Source organism: Cyprinus carpio, chromosome A2, assembly GCF_018340385.1.
Source record: "Cyprinus carpio isolate SPL01 chromosome A2, ASM1834038v1, whole genome shotgun sequence".
In the NCBI taxonomy this organism is placed as follows: Eukaryota; Metazoa; Chordata; class Actinopteri; order Cypriniformes; family Cyprinidae; genus Cyprinus; species Cyprinus carpio.
In genome coordinates, this window is record NC_056573.1 from 9,717,791 (window position 1) to 9,738,635 (window position 20,845).

At 35.9% G+C, this 20,845-nt stretch overlaps 3 protein-coding genes across 5 annotated transcripts in view; 1 reads left to right on the forward strand and 2 right to left on the reverse strand.

Annotated features, from left to right (window-relative positions):
- Nucleotides 1–4,394, reverse strand: part of LOC109064011 (rho GTPase-activating protein 29-like) — a 38,601-nt gene extending 34,207 nt beyond the window's left edge. For 2 of the 3 annotated variants that reach the window (XM_042771798.1, XM_042771780.1), the window contains exons 1-2: nucleotides 4,173–4,393; nucleotides 1,791–2,126 (exon numbers count right to left, since the gene is read on the reverse strand). In XM_042771798.1, the coding sequence (XP_042627732.1) occupies nucleotides 1,791–2,055 (265 nt within the window). In that variant the 5' untranslated portion in view covers nucleotides 2,056–2,126; nucleotides 4,173–4,393. Of the gene's footprint in view, nucleotides 1–1,790; nucleotides 2,127–4,172 lie in introns of all 3 variants that reach the window. The other variant, XM_042771789.1, reaches the window with a different exon arrangement.
- A 715-nt stretch (nucleotides 4,395–5,109) lies between these two features.
- On the forward strand, nucleotides 5,110–15,872 carry abcd3b (ATP-binding cassette, sub-family D (ALD), member 3b). Its single transcript, XM_042771818.1, has 23 exons — nucleotides 5,110–5,460; nucleotides 5,666–5,702; nucleotides 6,035–6,133; nucleotides 6,252–6,340; nucleotides 6,726–6,795; nucleotides 7,079–7,176; nucleotides 9,044–9,167; nucleotides 9,292–9,348; nucleotides 9,438–9,580; nucleotides 9,668–9,737; nucleotides 9,825–9,894; nucleotides 10,041–10,138; nucleotides 10,395–10,486; nucleotides 10,609–10,700; nucleotides 11,321–11,390; nucleotides 11,579–11,642; nucleotides 11,754–11,831; nucleotides 11,915–11,980; nucleotides 12,067–12,156; nucleotides 14,812–14,931; nucleotides 15,051–15,155; nucleotides 15,389–15,445; nucleotides 15,553–15,872. Exons 1-23 carry the CDS (start codon nucleotides 5,354–5,356, stop codon nucleotides 15,628–15,630), a joined length of 1,974 nt encoding a protein of 657 aa, XP_042627752.1. The 5' UTR covers nucleotides 5,110–5,353; the 3' UTR covers nucleotides 15,631–15,872.
- An 846-nt stretch (nucleotides 15,873–16,718) lies between these two features.
- On the reverse strand, nucleotides 16,719–19,666 carry LOC109071074 (tissue factor-like). The gene is made up of 6 exons (XM_019087548.2): nucleotides 19,506–19,666; nucleotides 19,149–19,272; nucleotides 18,794–18,981; nucleotides 18,495–18,667; nucleotides 18,211–18,379; nucleotides 16,719–17,259 (listed from the first exon to the last, which is right to left on the reverse strand). Exons 1-6 carry the CDS (start codon nucleotides 19,627–19,629, stop codon nucleotides 17,126–17,128), a joined length of 912 nt encoding a protein of 303 aa, XP_018943093.1. The 5' UTR covers nucleotides 19,630–19,666; the 3' UTR covers nucleotides 16,719–17,125.
- Between the last annotated feature and the right edge of the window lie 1,179 nt (nucleotides 19,667–20,845).

Sequence of the window (20,845 nt, forward strand, 5' to 3'; positions counted from 1 at the left end):
TAGCTTAAATGAACCACATTGTGGCTACAAACATCTCGCGTGTGACGTGCATTCAGACTGCAGAGCAGATAAGCACGCAGATGAGTTCCTGTAGCGTTCCTCCTGACTGCCTTGTAGACCCTAGCTAGCATAAAATGACAGCCAGTGAGGTGAGGAGAGTTGTGATGATCAATCTCTGTGCAGGTAGGATAAATCCATACATTTAGAGGGACAGTGAACCTCTCCTCCACTGAGAGGGAACAGCGCAGTGGGAGAGTGGGGAGGTCAAAAGCATGTGCTTGTGGGAAGTGTCACCGGGCCGCTTGACAGAGGCTGGTGTGGAGAATCTCATTTAGCAATACTTAACCAAACAGTTTAACATTTGTTATAAAAGCAGCTGGAATCCCATGTGCACTGACAGAACTACTGAGAAACAGAATTAGCTGCTCATATTCACAAAATATCACAAAAGTTTGGGGACAGTACGATTTTTCAATGTAGTCAAAGATTTTTCAAAGAAGTCTCTTATGCTTGCCATGCTCCATTTACATGATCTCTCTCTCTCTCTCTCTCTCTCTCTCATTAATATATATATATATATATATACAAAATATCATATATATATATATATATTGGGGGACATATCTATACGATTTTCAATATTAGTAATATTATTAAAAAAATAGGTTTTCTATTTTAATATAAAAAGTACTTTATTTGTTGCATAGCTGAATCCATTTACATGATCTTCTCTAATATATTTAAAAATGTACTTTATTTCTGTGATGGCATAGCTGAATCCCAGTCTTCAGATCCTTCAGAATAATATATTTAAAAATGTTGTTTTTTTACATTATATATGTATTTACTGTCACATTCGATCAACTTACAGTATCCGTGCTGAATTAAAGAAAAATAAATATCACTGACTCTCTCTCTCTCTCTCTCTCATATATATATGAGAGACCCCAACCCCACTGACCCCAACTGTTTGACCAGTGGTGTTGGTCTGTTAGTTTAAATTTCATTTTAAACAGATCTGACCAAAAACAAACATTCACAGTGCACATACACATATTTAAGACAGGAATAGCAAATCTATAGCTACCAAGCTTGTTTAGCTGCTGACCAACATTTTAGGTGGTAAAATGCTTTTTGCAAAGAAAAACATCATAATTCTCTGCTGGGGGTGGGACAGTTTGGCTATTCTTACATGGGAAAGTATTTAAATGTGTATACACCACAGACCATAATTGTCCAGTCACTATCTATACTCCAGAGCTCTGTCAGTCATAAATGCTTTATTTACTGTGGAAGACAACATAATAGAGGCTTTTCATTCTTTCATCTCAGCAACTTTCTATAAAAGGAAAACTCTCACAGGAACATAATCTTCTAGCTGTTTCCAATAATGCAGAACAGGAACACATATTTATCCAAAAAGTGCCTTAAAAATGCAAACAGAAATAACCAATAACAGGCTCAGTGTATCAAGTACAGTCATATCTTTTTAGGGGGGAGGGTGGGTTCTACAACAAGGAGGAAAATTTCAGAGATGCCTTGTGCAGCAGAAAAGAAACACTCTCAGCAGGATAGCCAGGAGTTTACCCATGGCATCCTGACAGATGTGGCACTCCTCCAGTGATGGGAATGAGAAACACTAACACATCGTACAAACCTTCTACATCAGCATGGACTGACCCATATGCACTTTTAAAAGAAACTGCGATACCACGAGATCAACCACAGCTGCACAGCAACAAAGCGCTTTTGAAAGCATCTGAAGTAGCAAGCGTTAAATAGAACCTCACCTTTGGAGTGAAAAGCCTCCTTTAGGCTCAGCAGAACATCAGAAAACTTGCGCACATCATTGACCAGTTGCATGATGTAGTCGGGGTCCCCTCCAGGGGTGGTGGTGGTGTGGTCAAGGCCCATAGCGTTGAGAGGGTTCGTCTTAGAGCTGCGGCCCATTTCTAGCGTTTTGTTGGACCCAGGGGACAGGGACACAGGGATGTTGGGCTTGGATAGACCACTTGTCAAGCGCTTATTCCCACTGTTGTTGCCCGGACGGAACATTCCAGCAGCCGCTTCTGCCGTTACTAAGCCGCCTCAGCCGCTGATCCAAGCGTCCTCCTGCCAGTGGAGAGCTGAAGGCAAAGCGAGACAAAAAGCTGATGATCAATTAATACAGCTAAGCCTATGATCAGGGTCCGTCTTTATAAACACATGTAGAATGTGAACTCATGATAGTATGCGAAATGTTCCTATGAACAATTTGTTCAATTTAAGTGCAATGTGTACACAGGCATCAACTCCATCTGCAGAATGCCCTGAAATATCTCTTAATTTAGGGAATAATTCACCCATTAATGAATATTCTGTCATCATTTACTCACAGTTACTGGTCCCCACTGACTTTCATAGTATGGAAAAAATACTATGGATATCAATAGGGACCAAAGCTATTCCTATAAGAAACATTTCTTACTATAAATGTTGAAAACAGTTTTTGCTGTTTAATATTTTTGTGGAAACTGTGAAACTACCATTTACAATAAATGTTTGGGGTAAGTTAAAATAAAAAGGGAATACTTTCATTCAGCAAGGATGCATTAAACTGATCAAAAGTGTCAGAGAGAGAGAGAAAAAAAAGATTTTTCTTTTGAACTCTTTATTGAACAAAGAATCCAGAAAACCACGTATGATGGTTTCCACAAAGATATTAAAGAGCCCAACTATTAACATCAATAATAAAAAGAAATGTTTCTTGAGCACCAAATGAGCATATTAAAATGATATCTGAAGGATCATATGGCTGCTGAAAATTCCGCAATAATATGCATTTAATATGTAAAAATGTTTCACAATAGTAATGCTGATCAAATAAATGCAGCCTTGGTGAACATATGAGAATTTTGATTAAAAAATATATTTTTTATAAATCATGTTGGATTAACTTAATTACTTTTATATGTATATTTACTGCCATTTAATTCCACTGGCTATTTGATCTAGGTGAAATACAAAAGATTGTGTGACAGAATTAAAATAAACAGCTGTATTATTGGTTATATGTGCAAAAAGTTTGCATGCAAGCTCTTTAGTTGGCGTATGCATGAGAATATATTCACGTAAGTTTCTACCTTTATAAATTCCAATTTGTTCCTCACTTTTGACAGAATGAAATCCATGGCATTTAGAATTTAATCCGATTGTATGTGCGTTTTATAAATGAGCACCCTGAAGTGGTAACTGAAGGTTGGAAGTTCAAATCCCACAAGGGTGATCTATAACTTCCCACTGATGTGGGTCTTAGTAAGTTACTGTACCTCAACCTTGGTTGCTCCAGATGGATTAGGTCTGTGTTAAATGAATTTTGATTTAGTTTGGAAATATAAAAACATCAGGACACGTTTCTTCTTATTTACATACTGAAAATGTAATTAATTCTGCCATGTTATAAGTTCATCCAAATATCAGGGTTGCCTTTCTGAGCAAACACGAACTTTAATTTTTAAAACCAGTTTCTACAGCCCCAAAAGGGCTCTCGTTCAAGCTCTTCATTATCATTATGATGATCTAGGAACAACTAGAACTCAAGACCTCAGACTACCTAACCCAATTATATTCGGATGCATCATCCATTCACATGTAATTCTTGTATTCATGACTGTTTGCTCGGGCACTGTGATTACGTGACAGCCTTTGTCTACAGGTGACGCACGTCTGCTGCAGAATGCGAGCAATGCACCGATCTTATCATTTAACAGGGGCTTGACACCTGTCACTCAAAACTAACCATATTCAGTAATAAGTGAGGAAATGGACAAGAAAAGAAAAAAAAAATAAACCACAGACACGAGGTGGAATAGAACCAATGATGGATTTAAGCCAAAATTAAATGTACAGATTTGGCTTGACAAGCTTGGCTCTTTAACAGAGCACAAATAAGCATTAAAACATACTTATGTATTATTAAAATTCTGTATTTTGATGAAGTGTATAATTTTTTGACTGTTAGGGAGCACATGTTGTGACAAACCGAACTTAATAACTAATAACTCTCAATAGTAACTGTAACTGTTCTCTACTTCATAGCTGCTTTACACTTTAGCGCTGCTAGCTAGCCACTCACACATAACCTTTAACAATTACTCGTTGTGTTTAAAGTGTCTCAAACGAGTGGTACTTACTTGAATAGTTTATGAGGAACATCATATTGCACAATTAATTGGGTTAATCCTTCGTAAATCCATAAAACAATCTAAAAAGAGTCGCTCGCGGACGGACTGCTCTTCACATCACAACTGACGAGAGAAAAACTTACTGAGGCACTGCACTGACTGACTCAAAACTTACTCACGTGCCCTCAAAGCAAACTTCCTATTGGCTGGCGACGTGCGGCAGAACAAGCCGCATGTTTTTTCTCGTCAAAATTACAAGTGCTGCTCTGAGACTGGAATAGTGTACAATATTAATAAAGGGGTTTTATTTCGTTTAGAGATAACATTAGGGTGATACGTTAGGCATGACGGTCAGCATTCTTTATAGCATTTAACTGTTCAGTAAGGCTATATCATGATAAAATACATGAAACATTTTGGATCAAAAAGAAAGACTATAGATAGATAGATAGATAGATAGATAGATAGATAGATAGATAGATAGATAGATAGATAGATAGATAGATAGATAGATAGATAGAATATTGGCATTGTTTAACTTTAAATAAGACAACAGTTAATGGAAAGCTGAATCGAAATTACAAATGACCTACAGGCAGTAAAAAAGAAGCGAAAGGGAGGAATAGTGGGTAAGACAAAAGTTAATAATAAATAAAACACTAATAACTGTAGAATATAAAAAATACAATGCACATGATTTAATATAAATTGTGGAATTTCTAATAAAAATAAATCAATATATTATAAATATAATTTAATAAACAAGAGACAGAGATGGATTCCATTGTAACCGGAAAAAAAATGGAGAAATATACCATAAGAAATGTGAAATAAAAAGTTTACCCTTATTAATGATTAATCACAACACCAATACACGATTATGAAAAGAAAAAAGAAAAAAAAAAAACTAAAACAAAAACAGATAAAAACGTAGCAAAATAACAGTTGAGCGCGCACTGAAGAATGGTGTGACTCTGCCGACACCTTGCGGCTGAATGTTTCAATACCAGTGTACGCATTACATCCGTGTGTGTGATGTTTCTGAGGTGTGCTTATGTGTGTCTGTGTGAGTTTAGACATGAGCAGACCTATAGTAGCGTTAACAGTCGTGTTTTGAAAAAACTGGAGGAAATCCACCGCGTGGGACCTCAGTTGCCTGCCGTCGCTTCCTGATTGGTTTCATTTTGAACATGGCGGCTGTTAGTAAGTATTTGACAGCCGGCAATTCCTCCATCGCAGGTGCTTTGCTGTTCGCCGTGTACATATTAAAACAAAGACTGTCTTCGGAAACCGATGGGTAAGATCATCGCTTCATATGCCTGTTGCCATTTATTTACCCGGTGTACGATATAACCTCTTCGACATTGAAATATCATTGACATGGGACGCATTCATTTATTTAGACGTTAACGTGTTTCTGGAAATGAGTTACATTGAAACTCGGTGTCATTGATTTCAAAGCTTGTTGTTTTCTTATGCCTTGCCCCTGTGTTTATTTGTAGAGAGAAAGGGGCATCAAAACCACTGCTGGACATTGATGTAAGTATAGTATATGTAACAATAATAATAATAATAATAATAATAATAATAATATGTAGCCTAAGTCATATATATATATATATATATATATATATATATATATATATATATATATATATACATTTACATATACACACACACAGACACACACACACCACATATATATATATATATATATATATATATATATATATATATATATATATACATATATACATATATACATATATATATATATATATGTGTGTGTGTGTGTGTGTGTATGTATGTATGTATGTATATATGTATGTGTCTGGGTGTGATTATAATTGCTATTATTTTTACATTATCAGAAGGATAGAAAGACTGACAAAGCTGCGGTGGACAAGGTGTTCTTCAGGCGCATTTGTCATATCATGAAAATCCTGTTGCCACAAACCTTTTGCAAAGAGGTCAGTGTATGTTTAAATCTGTCATTTAATTCCACTGGCTATTTGATCTAGGTGAAATACAAAAGATTTTGTGACAGAATTAAAATAAGCTGTATTATTGGTTGTTTTTTGTCTCCAGTCAGGATATTTGCTTCTAATCGCTGCCATGCTCATGGCCAGAACTTATTGTGACGTCTGGATGATACATAATGGGACCATGATTGAGAGGTATTTAGGATTTTAGATTCTTGGTCACATTTACCACGTGCTGTGAGATTACAGTCTCACGTGCTATGTGTACTTCTCAAATAATTCCTTAATATTCAGGGATGTTTTTAATATGCAAACGCATCATGTGCATCTTATCTGATATTCAATCATGATTATGAATGTTTATGTATGTTACTAAGAGGTCTCTTTTACTTTATCTCTTGTATTTGTAGTGCATTTCTCAGTGGTTTGATTTCCTCTGGGTGTCGTTGCCAGCAGAACATGCCAGATCGCTTAAATGCTGTCTGTCCTGTTTTTCTTGTACTGTGTGTAGACTACGAGTACAAAATGACTGTTCTTTAATGTATGTGTGTGTGTGTGTGTGTGTGTGATTGCTTTGCAGTGCAATTATTGGACGTTCGACAACCACTTTCAAAAGATACTTGGTCAACTTTATCACAGTCATGCCTTTTGTGAGTGGTCTAAACTTTGCACAGGGTTACTGTGCCCTATTTTTTAAGCCGGTTGACAAGGATTTATCCATATCGTTTATATGATAATGTAATGTTTTTTCTCAGTATTAAGTAATAAAGGGATCATATCATCTCATAATGCAGAAAGTATAACATAAACAGTAATTATGCATTATTTAAAGATAATGTGTAGACAGTTGTAGGAATGTAATAGCTTTAACTGTAAATATTTCATACAAATGTATTTAAAGCATATTTATTTTTGTGCTTTATGACGTGTCAGATATCTCTAGTGAATAACTTGTTAAAGCTGGGACTGAACCAACTGAAGCTGTGTTTCCGAGTGAGACTTACCAATCACCTTTACAATGACTACTTGATGTAAGTTATATTCATTACCTGAATGTTTCTGTTCTATTTTTAGTCGACTCGACGTTTATAATGTCTTTCTCTTCTTATCCGCTTTATTTTTACAGCAGAAGTAATCTATTTTCTGTGAATGTGCGAGACTTCTGATTCATTAGCTGCTAGTAAAAAACTATAAGAATAACAAAGTGGAGTGCACAATTTGTGCTGCAATCCAGTGTGTTTGATTACAATAATAAATGAAATAGAATTAAATGAATATGATAACGATACCATTTTGCAACATCAAGGAGCATAACATACTTTTTTTGCAGCTAAAATAACTGGAAACTAATGACACCAGAAGCACACATTCAAGTTAAAAATAGCCATGTCTGCTATTACCTTAAAAATAAGGTGAACACAGCCTTATACAGAAATCAGGGAGGGTTGTGTCGAAATGGAATTAACCCATTTAATCCCAGATTTTTCCCAGACATGAAAATATCCAAATGATGCGTCATTAGTAACCCTTTGAAATAATCAATAATTATTTTTTAATAAATAAATATTTTTTAATAAAATTGTGTTTTATGTTCGGTCACAATTGTGACCAGTGGGATAAGGTGAGTACTGAATGAACATATTTCTGCAGTCATAAAAATGGTTATATATCTTAGCCCAGCTATTTTAAACTGTTTGATCACATTCTAGGGTTACTATTATGCATACAAAAAACCTTATACAACATTAATAGGAACATTGAGATAAAAAAAAATTGTTACTTTTTTGTGAAATATAACATGAAATTTTTATATTAATGCTTTGAGTATAAAAACATTATTGTAATTTTTTTTTGTAACATTTGAATTTTTAGTTTAATGCAATATTTTGTCAATGCAACATTTTATTGTCATTTTCACTAGCAACTGCAATTAGATTTATATTGTATACCTAAATTCACTGTAATCCCACCGGTCACTATTGTGACCATCAACATGTTTACTCAGTCTATGATCAAACTCAACAAAACTAAATATATGTGAATGCATATATTAATACTAGACACCCTAAAGATCATGTGTACCAAAAATCTTTGTCATTTCTTTATGATGACATACTTTACTAGCCTTTTGTTTTGGAGCTCTGATGCAGCCATCATCTTCTCAAGGTGCAGACAGGAAATAAGCTGCTCTGGTCATGTGACAGTTTGCACTAATCATGTGAAACTGCACATATTTACTTGAGGCCCTTTAATTTTTTCCATATTTGCAGGAAGTGCACTAAAACATCAGTCAGTAAGGTTTTTAGAGCTTTATAAATGAAAACCTTTTTTACGGTCACTATTGTGGGATTAAACGGGTTAAGAGTGTTTTTCAAATTTCAGTATAATATAATGCACACTTTACACATTAGACATCCAATAAATGTTGCAACTACATGTCAACTAGCAGTCGCTTCTTTTTGATGGTTCCCCAATAGACATTCTACTCGCTATAAGTAACTTTGCAAGTACATCAACTTATTCTACTAATCCTAACATAACAGTCTACTAATACTTTAATGAGAGTTAGTTGACATGCAATTGCAAATCAATGAGAGTTAGATGACATGTAGTTGCAAAGTTACTTATAGTTAGTAAAATGTCTAAATTGACTGAAGTCTATAGTTAACTATTGTTACATTTCCCAAAATGCAGTCTTTTTTTATTATTATTATTATAATTCAGTAAATTCCAATTAAGTTGGCAGTTTAACATCCTGTGAGATTTGGTCAATCCAGTTCAGATTCACACTGAGATGACAGGGAAAGCCAATTCTTAAATTCTAGTTAAAGATTTGCTTGTAACTGTTTTAATGATATCTGCTTTACTACTGTTTTACAACACTATGTCTTACAACAGGGGGTTCACATACTATCAAATTGGCAACCTGGACAACCGTATTGCCAACCCAGACCAGCTGATAACTCAAGATGTGGAGAAGTTCTGTGACAGTGTGGTGGACCTTTATTCCAACGTCAGCAAGGTAATACAGAGTGACACTCAATGTGTAACAGCCAAAAAGTGAAAAAGCATTTCCTGTCATTCTGAACCATATATTAGAATGTCTTCAGTTTGAGCCTGCTTGACTACTTTCCCTTTTCCTGCAGCCTCTGCTAGACATATTGATCTACATCTGCAAATTGAACACAGCCATTGGGTCTCTTGTAAGTGTTGTTTCAAAGAAATCACTGGCTAATTCAGCGCCTCAGTCTCTACAGTGTCAAGTTTGAAAACTCTGCCGGTTCCTCTGTAGGGTCCCGCTAGTCTGCTGAGCTATCTGTTGTTCTCTGGTCTGCTTCTGACAAGACTGCGCAGACCGATTGGCAAGATGACCGTAATGGAGCAGAGGTACGAGGGGCAGTACAGATACGTCAACTCTCGCCTCATCACTAACAGGTCTGTATGGGACTCCATCTCTTTGCATGGCTGTTTGTCTCCTGAGGTATTTTATGAAGGATGCATGATTTCTGTATATTGTTTCAGTGAGGAGATTGCATTCTACAATGGAAACAGGAGAGAAAAACAAACTATTAATGGAACCTTTCAGAAACTGGTAAGGAAAATAAAAATAGTTTTGATTTGCATTAACTAATCTGAACACAATATTTGGTGAAGTTTTTAATCAGGCTTCTTGTTTTTAGTGGACCACTTGAGTCGCTTCATACACTTTCGTTTCTCAATGGGTGTCTTGGACAGCATCATAGCCAAATGTAAGCAGATATGGACAACTACTGTAGATGGCAGCAGAATCCAAAATAAACTTTTAAAGTTACCGTGGATCACATTATACCTTATTAACTGTTTTAATGCACGTTTCTGTTCTTGCTGTGAACAATTTTTTTTTTTGATTCTCCAGACATTGCCATGGCGGTGGGCTACCTGGTTATTAGCCGGCCATTCCTGGACCTCACAAACCAGCGGCATGTGAACAGCACATACTCTGAGCGACTGGAAGTGAGTATGAATGAAAACAGTTTAATAAGGCTGAAATATTTTATTTAGTTTTATATTATATTACTGTACAGTGGTGATGTGTTATTGTATGCAAATCCGGATAATAATTTCACTTTTAATTACTGACCTTTGATCTCTCCAGATTTAATTGTCATCAATGTCTTTGTCAAATTGTTTTATTGGATCAATAAGGATATCCTTAGATAAATGTTTGCACAGAAGATAGAAGTTCTTCTGTGTTTGCTTTACGCTGCAGGACTACTACCAGAGTGGGCGGATGTTGATTAGTTTGGCGCAGGCCCTGGGAAGGATCGTCCTGGCAGGCAGAGAGATGAACAGACTGTCCGGGTGAGTGCTTTGCCTTTTCGCTTGTTCCTCTTGCCATCCATTATCTCTGCCCTCACCTGCTGCCTGTCTTTCATTTGCTTGAGTATGTGTGTGTTTATCTGGCATCTGAATCCATTTATTAGGTTCACTGCACGGATTACAGAAATTCAGGAAGTCCTTAAGGAGCTGAATTCAGGCAGATATGAACGGACCATGGTTACACAGAGAATCAAAGGTCTGGACTATTGTGTGATATGTGTTCATTTTGTTTTAAGCATAAATTCATGAGACAAGAGATGTTGATTCTGATATTGTTTAAATGTTTGGGGTGGGTAAGTTTTTTTTTTTTTAGTGTTTTTAAAAGAAGCCTCTTATGCTCACCAAGGCTGCATTCATTTAATCAAAAATACAATAAAACAGTAATAATGTGAAATATTATTGCAATTTAAAATTAACTGTTTTGTTTGAATATATTTTAGAATGTAATTTATTTCTGTGATGGTAAAGCTGAATTTTCAGCATCATTACTTCAGTCTTCAGTGTCACTTGATTCTTCAGAAATCATCCTAAAATGCTGATTTTCTGACTTTTTTTAAGAAACATTTCTTATTATTATCAATGTTGAAAACAGTTGTGGTGCCTAATAATTTTGTAGATGCTGTTTTACTTTTTTTCACGTTTCTGTGATGAATAGAAAGTTCAAAAGAGCAGCATTTTTTTTTAATGTTATGAATATCTTTACAGTTACTTTAGATCAATTAAATGTGTCCTTGCTGAATAAAAGTATGCATTTCTTTAAGAAAAATTTGAATGAACCTGAAAATCTGAATTCTTTCTTTCTTTCTTTTTTTACAGATGATTCAGTAGAGAAAATCCCTCTTATCCCTGGGAGAGGTAAAATCATCATCGCAGACAACATTATCAAGTAAGTTACAGTCATACTACACACTAAATAAACACCAACCAAGCCATCATAGTTAGCTACTTAACATTTATGCATTCTTGTAATCCTCAGTTCCCAAGGCCTGTTTGTTATTTTTCTAAACGTAGACATCGTGTCTAACCCAGTGTATCATCAGTGTTTCAAACTGAGCTGTGTCCTTTCATCCACAGGTTTGAACACATACCTTTAGTGACGCCCAATGGAGACATTCTTATCCGTGACTTGTCTTTTGAGGTTAGTGCTCCATAGATAAACTTTTCCTAGTCTAAACTTGTTATTTAGCTTGTAAAACAGGGTTTAGTGATCTGGTTTTAGTAATTACCACCTTCCCCTCCTTACATTAAGGTGTCATCTGGGACAAATGTGTTGGTCTGTGGGCCCAACGGCTGTGGAAAGAGTTCACTCTTCAGAGTGCTGGGAGAGGTTAGAGCTTATTTTCAACAGAAAATAGTGTTTTATTTATTTATTTTGTATTGTTTGCTTATATTGTCTCTTTGCTTCCCCAGCTGTGGCCTCTGTGTGGAGGACAACTCACAAAACCACAGAGAGGGAAACTCTTCTATGTTCCTCAGGTGGCCCTGTTCACATTGACGTCTTCCATGGCAGCAGGTTAAATGTGAAAATATTTTAAAGGTTTATTTGTTTGTATTTTCTTCAGAGGCCCTATATGACACTGGGTTCCCTTAGAGATCAGGTGATTTATCCTGACACACATGAAGACCAAAAGAAGAAAGGAACATCCGATCTGGTGAGTTTCATAATCAAATGGACAGCAAAATGTGTTATGCTATAAAGGGATGCTTACTCAGAAATGAAAATTCTGTCATTGTTTACCCATTAGTCCTATGTTCGTCAAAACACAAATGGAGATATCTTTAATAAAACCGAAGGGATTTAGCTTCCTTCACTGAAAGTCCATTCCACAAAAACTTCACTTAATGCTTCAGCAGACCTGCCAACCTGTACACATTTTGACCTCAAAGTACACTGGTATGATCAGAAATCAGAAAGAGCTTTATTTCCAAGTATGCTTGCGCATACAAGGAATTTGTTTTAGTGACATAAGCTTCCAGTGCACAGACAACACACAGACAAAAAAAAAAAAAAAACTTTGCAAATAAATAAGTGTATAAACAATTGTGCTATAAATGATAATGGAATAGGATTGAGTAAGATGCAGGGATGTACTTGGATGGAGGAGTAACAAATAAATATAAGGATATTTGCACATTTTTATTGCATAAGTGGGGAACATTTAACTGTTCATTAGGTAGATTGCCTAGGGGGAGAAACTGTTCTTGTGCCTGACTGTCCTGGTATTTGCGGCTCTGAAGCGCCGGCCAGATGGCAAAAGTTCAAAGATGGGGTAACTTGGATGTGAGGGATCCAGAGTGATTTTCTGAGCCCTTAATTTGTCACTCTAAACTACGCAAAAACCTGGTGACGCATCTGTCCACGCAAAGTACTCAAATCAAGCAACAGCAAAAGAAGAAGAGTTCAGCCAATCAGAGTGCAGAGTTCATTCTCCATATAGCAAGCATGCAGGATTGACAAATGTGTAAGGCCTATCAAGGGATACTCCACCCCAAAATGAAATTTTTGTCATTAATCACGTACCCCCATGTCGTTCCAAACCCATAAAAGCTTTGTTCGTCTTTTGGACACAATTTAAGATATTTTGGATTGAAACCAGGATGGTTGTGACTGTCCCAACTTCCAAGTAAAATACACTGTCAAGGTCCAGAAAAGTAACCGTAACATTATGAAGTGACGAGTATGAATTTTGTACACAAATAAAACAAAAATAGCGACTTTATTCAACAGTTTGTCTCCTCTGTGTCTCTCCACATCACCGTAGCGCCATTTTGGACAGCTTACGCTCTTCTGTGTCAGCCATGCCACAAGGATGTGCTGTTTTCTTTCAAATCATAGCATAACTACACATAGAAAACGTATCCTTGTGGCGCGGCTGACACAGAAGAGTGTAAGCTGCCTGCGTTCAGCTCATATTCTCCAAAATGGACATGGGTTGATTTTTTGAGTCACAGAGGAGACAAATTGTTGAATAAAGTCATTATTTTTGTTTTATTCTCGTACAAAAATTATTCTCGAATGAAGACGAACTAAGTTTTTACGGGTTTGGAATGACATGGGGGTAAGTGATTAATGACAGAATTTTCATTTTGGGGTGGAGTATCCCTTTAAAAAGAGACGGCAACACAAAATCCCACTCAATCCTCCTTCCATTCCCGCCCTCTGACTGATTTCTTAAGCGAGGACAGTACAGGAGTAATTATTTATTTATTTTTTATTTTTTTGCATTTAAATAATTTCCATGCATTTTATTCCTCTCCGAACTGGCTGTTTGTGTGCCCGTGAGTCCGCGTGCTGAGACGAGGAAACGCCTCATCGCTTGTTATGTGCATTTGAAAAAGCAACACGTGCAAAAAATCTTCCCTTGTGATGACTTGTAATGAGAAGCTGGCCAACAAAAGAGAACATTATAATCTGTTTTCACTCTGCAACATCAGTCGAGTGTTTATCACAAGTTGTTTGTGGATTCTTATCAAAGAATGAGGCAGAAAATATATTCCATTCTGTAAAAAAATTATATGTTGATTAGCAATGGATTATAAATATACATAATTATTATGAAAATACCCGAGATGGCTTGAAGAACACAGATAAACTGTATATATTGTCACAGTCGAGTGTTTATTGTCAACAATCCACATACACTGAAAAAGGAAGCTCGGCCTTATTTGTTTGATGCAGAAGAATGATATTTGTGCTCTATGAGTGTTATTCAATTGTTTATATGTAGGTAAAAGCCTAAATTAAATCTGTTCATCATATCAAGGGATCATGTCTATTCAGAAGACTTAAACCGCTTTATTCATCTAGATTAATTTTAAAATCTATAAACTTTTTTTGTAGCGTCAAAGTTTTGTTTACCTGGTCTTTAAGTGCAGTGACAGAAATCTGTCAAGTTTGGAACAAGCCATTCCTTTAGAACAATAATGTCCCGAAAACTGAAAGTTCTGTCCTTATTTATTCGTCTACATGTAGCTTGAAGCTCCAAAAATTTGTCCATATGATATTTGTGATATATTCCAAATAAGGAACTCTATCATATGGCTATCATACTCAAAAATCATATTGACTATTTTTATCATGCTCCTTTTGTCCTTTTGGAGCATGACGGTCTACTTTCATTGTTTGGAAAAGAACAACTTGGACATTCTGCTAAACATTGTCCTTTGTGTTTCACAGAATCTTTTTTTTTTTTTTTTTTTTGATTGACATGAAAATGTTTAAATATTGAGAATTTTGGGGTAAACTGTCCCTTGAGGGAATGTGCTTATAGTCTTATTGTCATTATATATTGTGTACTTGTGGTTAGGTGCTAAAGGAATATCTAGACAATGTCCAGCTGGGACATATCCTTGAGAGAGAGGGCAGCTGGGACATTGTGCAGGACTGGATGGATGTCCTCAGTGGAGGAGAGAAGCAGAGGATGGCTGTAAGCTCTGATTCTTGCATTTTTAATTCATTCTCTCTTTAGGATGAGACAGATGTTAATGTGGCCTATATAAGATCAAAAGTTCCAATTCTTTTATATCTCTTTGTTGAATTGCACAGATGGCTCGTCTGTTTTACCACAAGCCCCAGTTTGCTATTCTGGATGAGTGCACCAGTGCTGTGAGCGTGGATGTGGAGGACTTCATCTACAGCCACTGTCGAAAGGTAGTCAGATCTTATTATGCACATTGAGTGCAAAAATATTTGTGTGAGAAAAGAACAATTGGAGGCAAATGCTTATAACATTAAGAAGAACTTAGAACAGGTGCTCACCCCACCATGCTCGTTTTCTGTCAAAAGTTAGAAGTCAGGAATGTTTTTGTTGCTCCTGTGGGAGTTTGCTTTAGAAACATCTGTCTCCCTCAGCTCAGCTGGAATCATCTGTTTCCTCCTTTCAGGTTGGCATCACACTGTTCACAGTCTCCCACAGGAAATCACTATGGAAGCACCACGAGGTACAACTTTGCCCTTGTCTTTCATAATACATACAGTTGGCAGAATTCTTTAGAAAACCTCAAGTTAAGTGCTATGAAGTTAAAACTCTTGTTTCTCTATACTACAGTATTACTTGCACATGGATGGAAGAGGAAACTACAAGTTTAAACCCATCACGAAGGAAACAGTGGAGTTCGGATCATAATAATGACACTGGACCTAAATGTGGATCTGAAGCAATATCATTCTGAAACTAATGAAATCGTAACTCTTTCTAGAAGACGCTGCTGAAATAACTGCTTTTCTTCTTCTGAGGGAAAGGATTGTAACTGTGGATAAATATCTCTCAGGGAGAGGTTAATGTGCAAAAAGAATAATCAAAAAATAATAATAATAATAATAATTGTAAGGAATAAAATTGGGTTTGACACCCCTTTTAAGAATCAAGCATTTGTAATATAAAAGTCGTGATTTTTGTTGTGAAACTTGATTTGTGTTTTGAAACTGGAACGGTCACTGGCATGTGCGATTATGGAGTTGTCAATAACATACGGTTGCATGCCACTGGTACAGTATTGATAACAATATGGAAACTGCATTATTCAAGTGTAATGAGCGGTCTGTATGAATTTTATTTTATGAGAAATCTATTTAAACAGATAACGCAGCCTAATATATGTTTGAGAATCTACTGGATACGTTGTGCCTTACAGACCGGTTTTACTAATTTTACTGAATTACACAACATATTGAAAATTCCTTGTGTGGTATTATTTTAAAAGCAAAGAAACTGGAGAAATTTAATGTCTTTTTTTATTATTCGAGTTTAGTTGTACACTTTTTTTCCACTCTCTCCTTTTCAGTTAGGATTGTTTACAGCTTTGGTTTTGAAATTCCCATAGCACAAGTTTTTGCATTTTAGTTTATATCATGTTTCAAGGTTTGAGCAAAAAAAAAAAAAAAAAAAAAAAAAAAAAAAAAAAAAAAAAAAAAAAAAAAAAACTTTCACATCTTTACTGTAGTTTACCACAAGGGTGAGCTACTGAGAGGAGAATGCAACACATTCTTCTCTGGTGAGTGTCTCTCTGTTCCTTTTAGTTCAGATTGTATTGCACAATCTGATCATGTTTTCTCAGCCATTGTTTTTTTTTTTTTTTTGGTTTAAACAAATGTACTTCCTCGTTTTTGATAATGCAAGTCCTTTTACACAAGTCATACAATAATCATAAGTCAATGATTATACGAAATTCTGAAGTTTAGTTTTGGTACCTCAAAAAAGAAGAAAAAAAAAAATGAAAACAATTATAATTTATTTGCTGAATCTAGTGAACTTCCTAGAAGTACAACTTACATTTAAAAAAAACATATATATAAATAGATACATTTTATGAGAATTAATATTTTGTACAAGATATAAAACTGTATACACAAGCAGCTAATACACATGTATTTCTGAAGTAAATAAATAATGCCAATTATTAACAAACACCGTTCTATTCATCCGTAAAAATAAAGCAAAGTTCTGATATGTACAACATATCATGCAGTGTTAGCGTTTCATAGAAACCAGTCCAGTGCTGTACTGCAGAAGATGTGCTACACACACACAGTCCTGCTCAGTGCAAAAACGGTTACGATCCAGCTGTACGTCCCGTTCCGGGCTCAAGCAGCAGAAATGTTGTATTCCTTTATGCCAGAGTCTAGACTATGGTTTCCTTGGCCGGCAGTGTTCGTCTTCGTACTCGTTTACAGCAAACCACGATCAGAACGATTACGCCAATTACAAATGCCAGTATAATGAACGCTGCTCCTCCAATCACAGCTAGTCCATACTCTACAGAAGGAAGAGGAATTTTAAAATGATCATTTTACAAAACACTCATATTTCATGAATAATTCTAATGCATTCTACTCAAGTGTTAAGCTTAGTTTGGTAGCATGTTGTGTGCGACTTCAAAATGGCATCTAGCTTTAAACGTGTGCCAAGTTCATAAACTTTTGGCAAAATCTTTATAGAATTTAACAAACCTTTAAAATTTAATAGTTCTTAAATCATAAAATTATTATTTTTTTTAACGATTTTTTTTTTTATAAATTAGTACACATACACATAATAATAATAATTATAATAATAATAATAATAATAATAATAATAATAAAAACCTTTAAAACTTTTTGATTTAATGACTCAAAAAGTTAAATATTTATATATACACAGTTAAATAATTCACAAACCTCAATTATTAAATTTATAAATTAATGTATTTCTAATTAAGCATCAATGACCCGGATAATATAATATTGTGAGTTTGGAAACTTTTTGGAAAAACCTGAATAACCATTCAACAGAAGTTTCAATTTATTGATTCTTTAAACAATGTGACACTTTAAATAGTTTAAAACAGCATCTAGCTTTTTAATAAATTAATAGATTTTATAATAGAAATTGGTGCTTCAATATAGCGTGTGTGAAAACTCCAGGTGCAGAAAGAGAGGTTCCCACACAACTGAACAGTGTCATCCCAGCACAGATGTCGGCCCCTGGTCAGTGTGTGTCATCCTCCCTCCTCTACTCTGCTAGCTGACCCTGATCCTGCCTCTTCATGCTTAACAACCTTCCAGTTTTCCATAACACCGCAATTCTAGACCGCTAAATCTTTGAGCAAAAGTTGAATCATTTTGAATACTTAGAAACTCCTTTGCCGCCTTCCTCTGTCTCTAAAATGGGTCTAACACCCTAGTAAATGTGAAAAGTTAACGGTCAAGTATTAGATGATAGACTTACCCTCAAACACCGTATTCTGCACCTGTGGTGAGCATTTGGGGAGGCTCCACTCTCCGACCCTATTGTCTCCTTTTCGGGAGGGGATGTATGCTGCCACGCTGAAGCAGTAACTCTGATCCTTATTTAGATCATTAAACTCTGCTTTGCTCTCATCCACAATTAGCATTTTCTGAAAACAGACCAACCAACAAACATGTAATGATTATGAATTATGAATAAATAAATAAATGCATGGCATGTAATCTTGAAAAGCATCTAGAACTTGTAAACGTGCTGATACCCACTTTTCCCGTGCTTCCAGCCTCGTTGTATGCAATCTTATACTTGAGATTTTTCTTAAAGACGTCACGGATGTTCAGAGATCTGCCATCTTTGTGCAGAGCAGTGATGGGGTCGTGTATGATCAGCACAATCTTCTTGTTCCCCTTGAAATTAAACTCAGGTCTTCCAATTAAAGCTACAGGAAAAAGATAAAAAAAAATTAAAGCAGCTGCTTTAAATCAAAATTGGTTGAATTTCGAAGGAGGAAGTAATACTTTTGAAGTCTAATATACAAGTTGAAAATACAGGGTTGGACACTTACTGTCGTTATAAGGACAGAACTTCTTTGATCTGGTAAATGGAGGCTCCACATAGTCAGAAGTCCCATGCAGAGACTCCGACAGGACTTCAGCAGAATAAACCCCCTTTACGTCCAGTTCATTAGTCAGGTCACACTCGGTCTCAGTGCTTCGAATGCAGTGAGGGTTTCTCTGTTTGTCCTTACCAGCTCTGCAGAGAAAAATCGTGTTGGTTAGAATACTTTAGAGTTTCAATCAATGCAGATTTACTTTACTTGTTGAATTTAAAAAAATAAATAAGATAATGCTTATATGAACCATACAGAGCAAGAACAAAGCAAAGCTATGCATCTTAAATTAAATTTACTGTGTACTTGCCTTGAAAATTCAACTGTATATGTGTAGTTGACAGGTTTAGGTCCCCATGATAGGATTGTTTTGAAATTGTAAGAGGACCACGAGACATTTGTTGCTTTGGTAAGCTTGCCCACTTCCAATGACGCTAAATGGGACAGAGGACATCACTCAAATCAATACAGTATGAAACACATCATATACTTAGCTTTCATGGTTTCCATTGCGACTCAACTTTGAAAAACAACAAAACTAACGTTACACCTAAAGTTCACATTGCTATACTACACTGTGCCATGCCATAATGTACTATACAGTACAATAGCATACACTACAATATGAGGATTAAACAGTTAATATATGAAAATCTTAAAATCTTACCCGGGGACCCGTTTACGAACGTAAGCCAAACAAGAAAAAGTGCCGGAAACATTACAGGCTTGCTGTCCATCATTTGTGATATATGCATAAAATATTTAATCCAACTTCTCACTCTGAAGAGCATTTGTCAATTAAATCTTCCAGCCGCCGCCTGTATTTATAGTGTGTGCGAGAGCTCTCAAGGGGCGACTCGTCATGAGGTCATGAGACATGAATGGCGCTCCGCCCCCTTCTTGACTTTGGGGTTTTGTCACTGGCTGGGCATCCATCGCAGCGCGCACTTTATAACCATATATGGTTATCCGGGTACCGGTTTAATGCAGATAATCTGCGAATCCAAGCACGTACTTGACAACTGCGAAAAGACGCTTGCCTATTTAGTTACTCTGTCTTCCAGTTAGTTTGTCATTAAACATTTCATGTTGTTTTAACTGCTTTAGACTGTGCTGTGCAGGCGAATTGAGATTAGCCTGCACAGCACATCAATCACCCAAACTCTGACATTTATTTGCAATTCAGTTATGTTTTATCAATAGCCTAAGTGAAGTTTATTTTCCTGTATTTATATTACCTACACTATGCAAAGAATCATCATATGCCATTCTAAATTTCCATAGTTTTTTTTAAAAAAAAGCTTTTCCTTCAGTCAGATGTTCCACTCGTGTGCCATCTTGTGGGGAAGATTCACTCCAAAGTAACTCTGTGGCAAAGAGCATCATACCAGCTGAGGATGATTTGTGTAACCACAGTTCATGTTCTCTCTGACAGATTCACAATGTTGGTTCATATGCCTATGGAAAAAAACAGAGGCACTTCTTCTAGCTAACCCCTACAAATATTTGTTTTTGTGTCAAGCCTGTCACTTGAATTTACAAGACTTGGACAAAATATTTGAAGGTGGCCCCTTTCTTGCTTTATAAGAGGCCTTGTCGGAACACCCAACTGCCAGGAAAACGATCTTGTCTGTACTTAACAGATCAAAATCCAAAATAGGTATTAGGTGAATCTTCTTTTCAAAACATTTCCTTTTTAAGATCGGGTAAGGAGATAAAAATGGCAAAGCTGGCAGTCATTTGATGGAAACACTTGTGGATAATTAGTCAGATTTAAAACATTTAGCAATTCTGTTAATTTAGATCACGTGTTCTGTGAAGGAAAGATTAACAAACAGATCATCATGATCCTTCAGGGGAAATATGTTGGGGATGAGATCAATTTTGGCTACAGCAAAGAGCTTTATGAACATTTACTTCTTAATAGCACATGCTTAATGCCGAAAATAAGAAAAGGCTGCTATTGTCTAATGGTCTCTGCTGTCATACATTCTCACATGTGCCAAA

Coding starts and splice junctions, on each gene's coding strand:
- abcd3b (XM_042771818.1), top strand. CDS start 5,354: ATGGCGGCTGTTAGTAAGTATTTGACAGCCGGCAATTCCTCCATCGCA. Junction 10,139..10,394: donor CATACTCTGAGCGACTGGAA/GTGAGTATGAAT, acceptor TTTACGCTGCAG/GACTACTACCAGAGTGGGCG. Junction 14,932..15,050: donor GAGAGAAGCAGAGGATGGCT/GTAAGCTCTGAT, acceptor TGAATTGCACAG/ATGGCTCGTCTGTTTTACCA.
- LOC109071074 (XM_019087548.2), bottom strand. CDS start 19,629: ATGCTCTTCAGAGTGAGAAGTTGGATTAAATATTTTATGCATATATCA. Junction 19,273..19,505: donor GTTCGTAAACGGGTCCCCGG/GTAAGATTTTAA, acceptor TGTCCCATTTAG/CGTCATTGGAAGTGGGCAAG. Junction 17,260..18,210: donor GCAGAATACGGTGTTTGAGG/GTAAGTCTATCA, acceptor TTCCTTCTGTAG/AGTATGGACTAGCTGTGATT.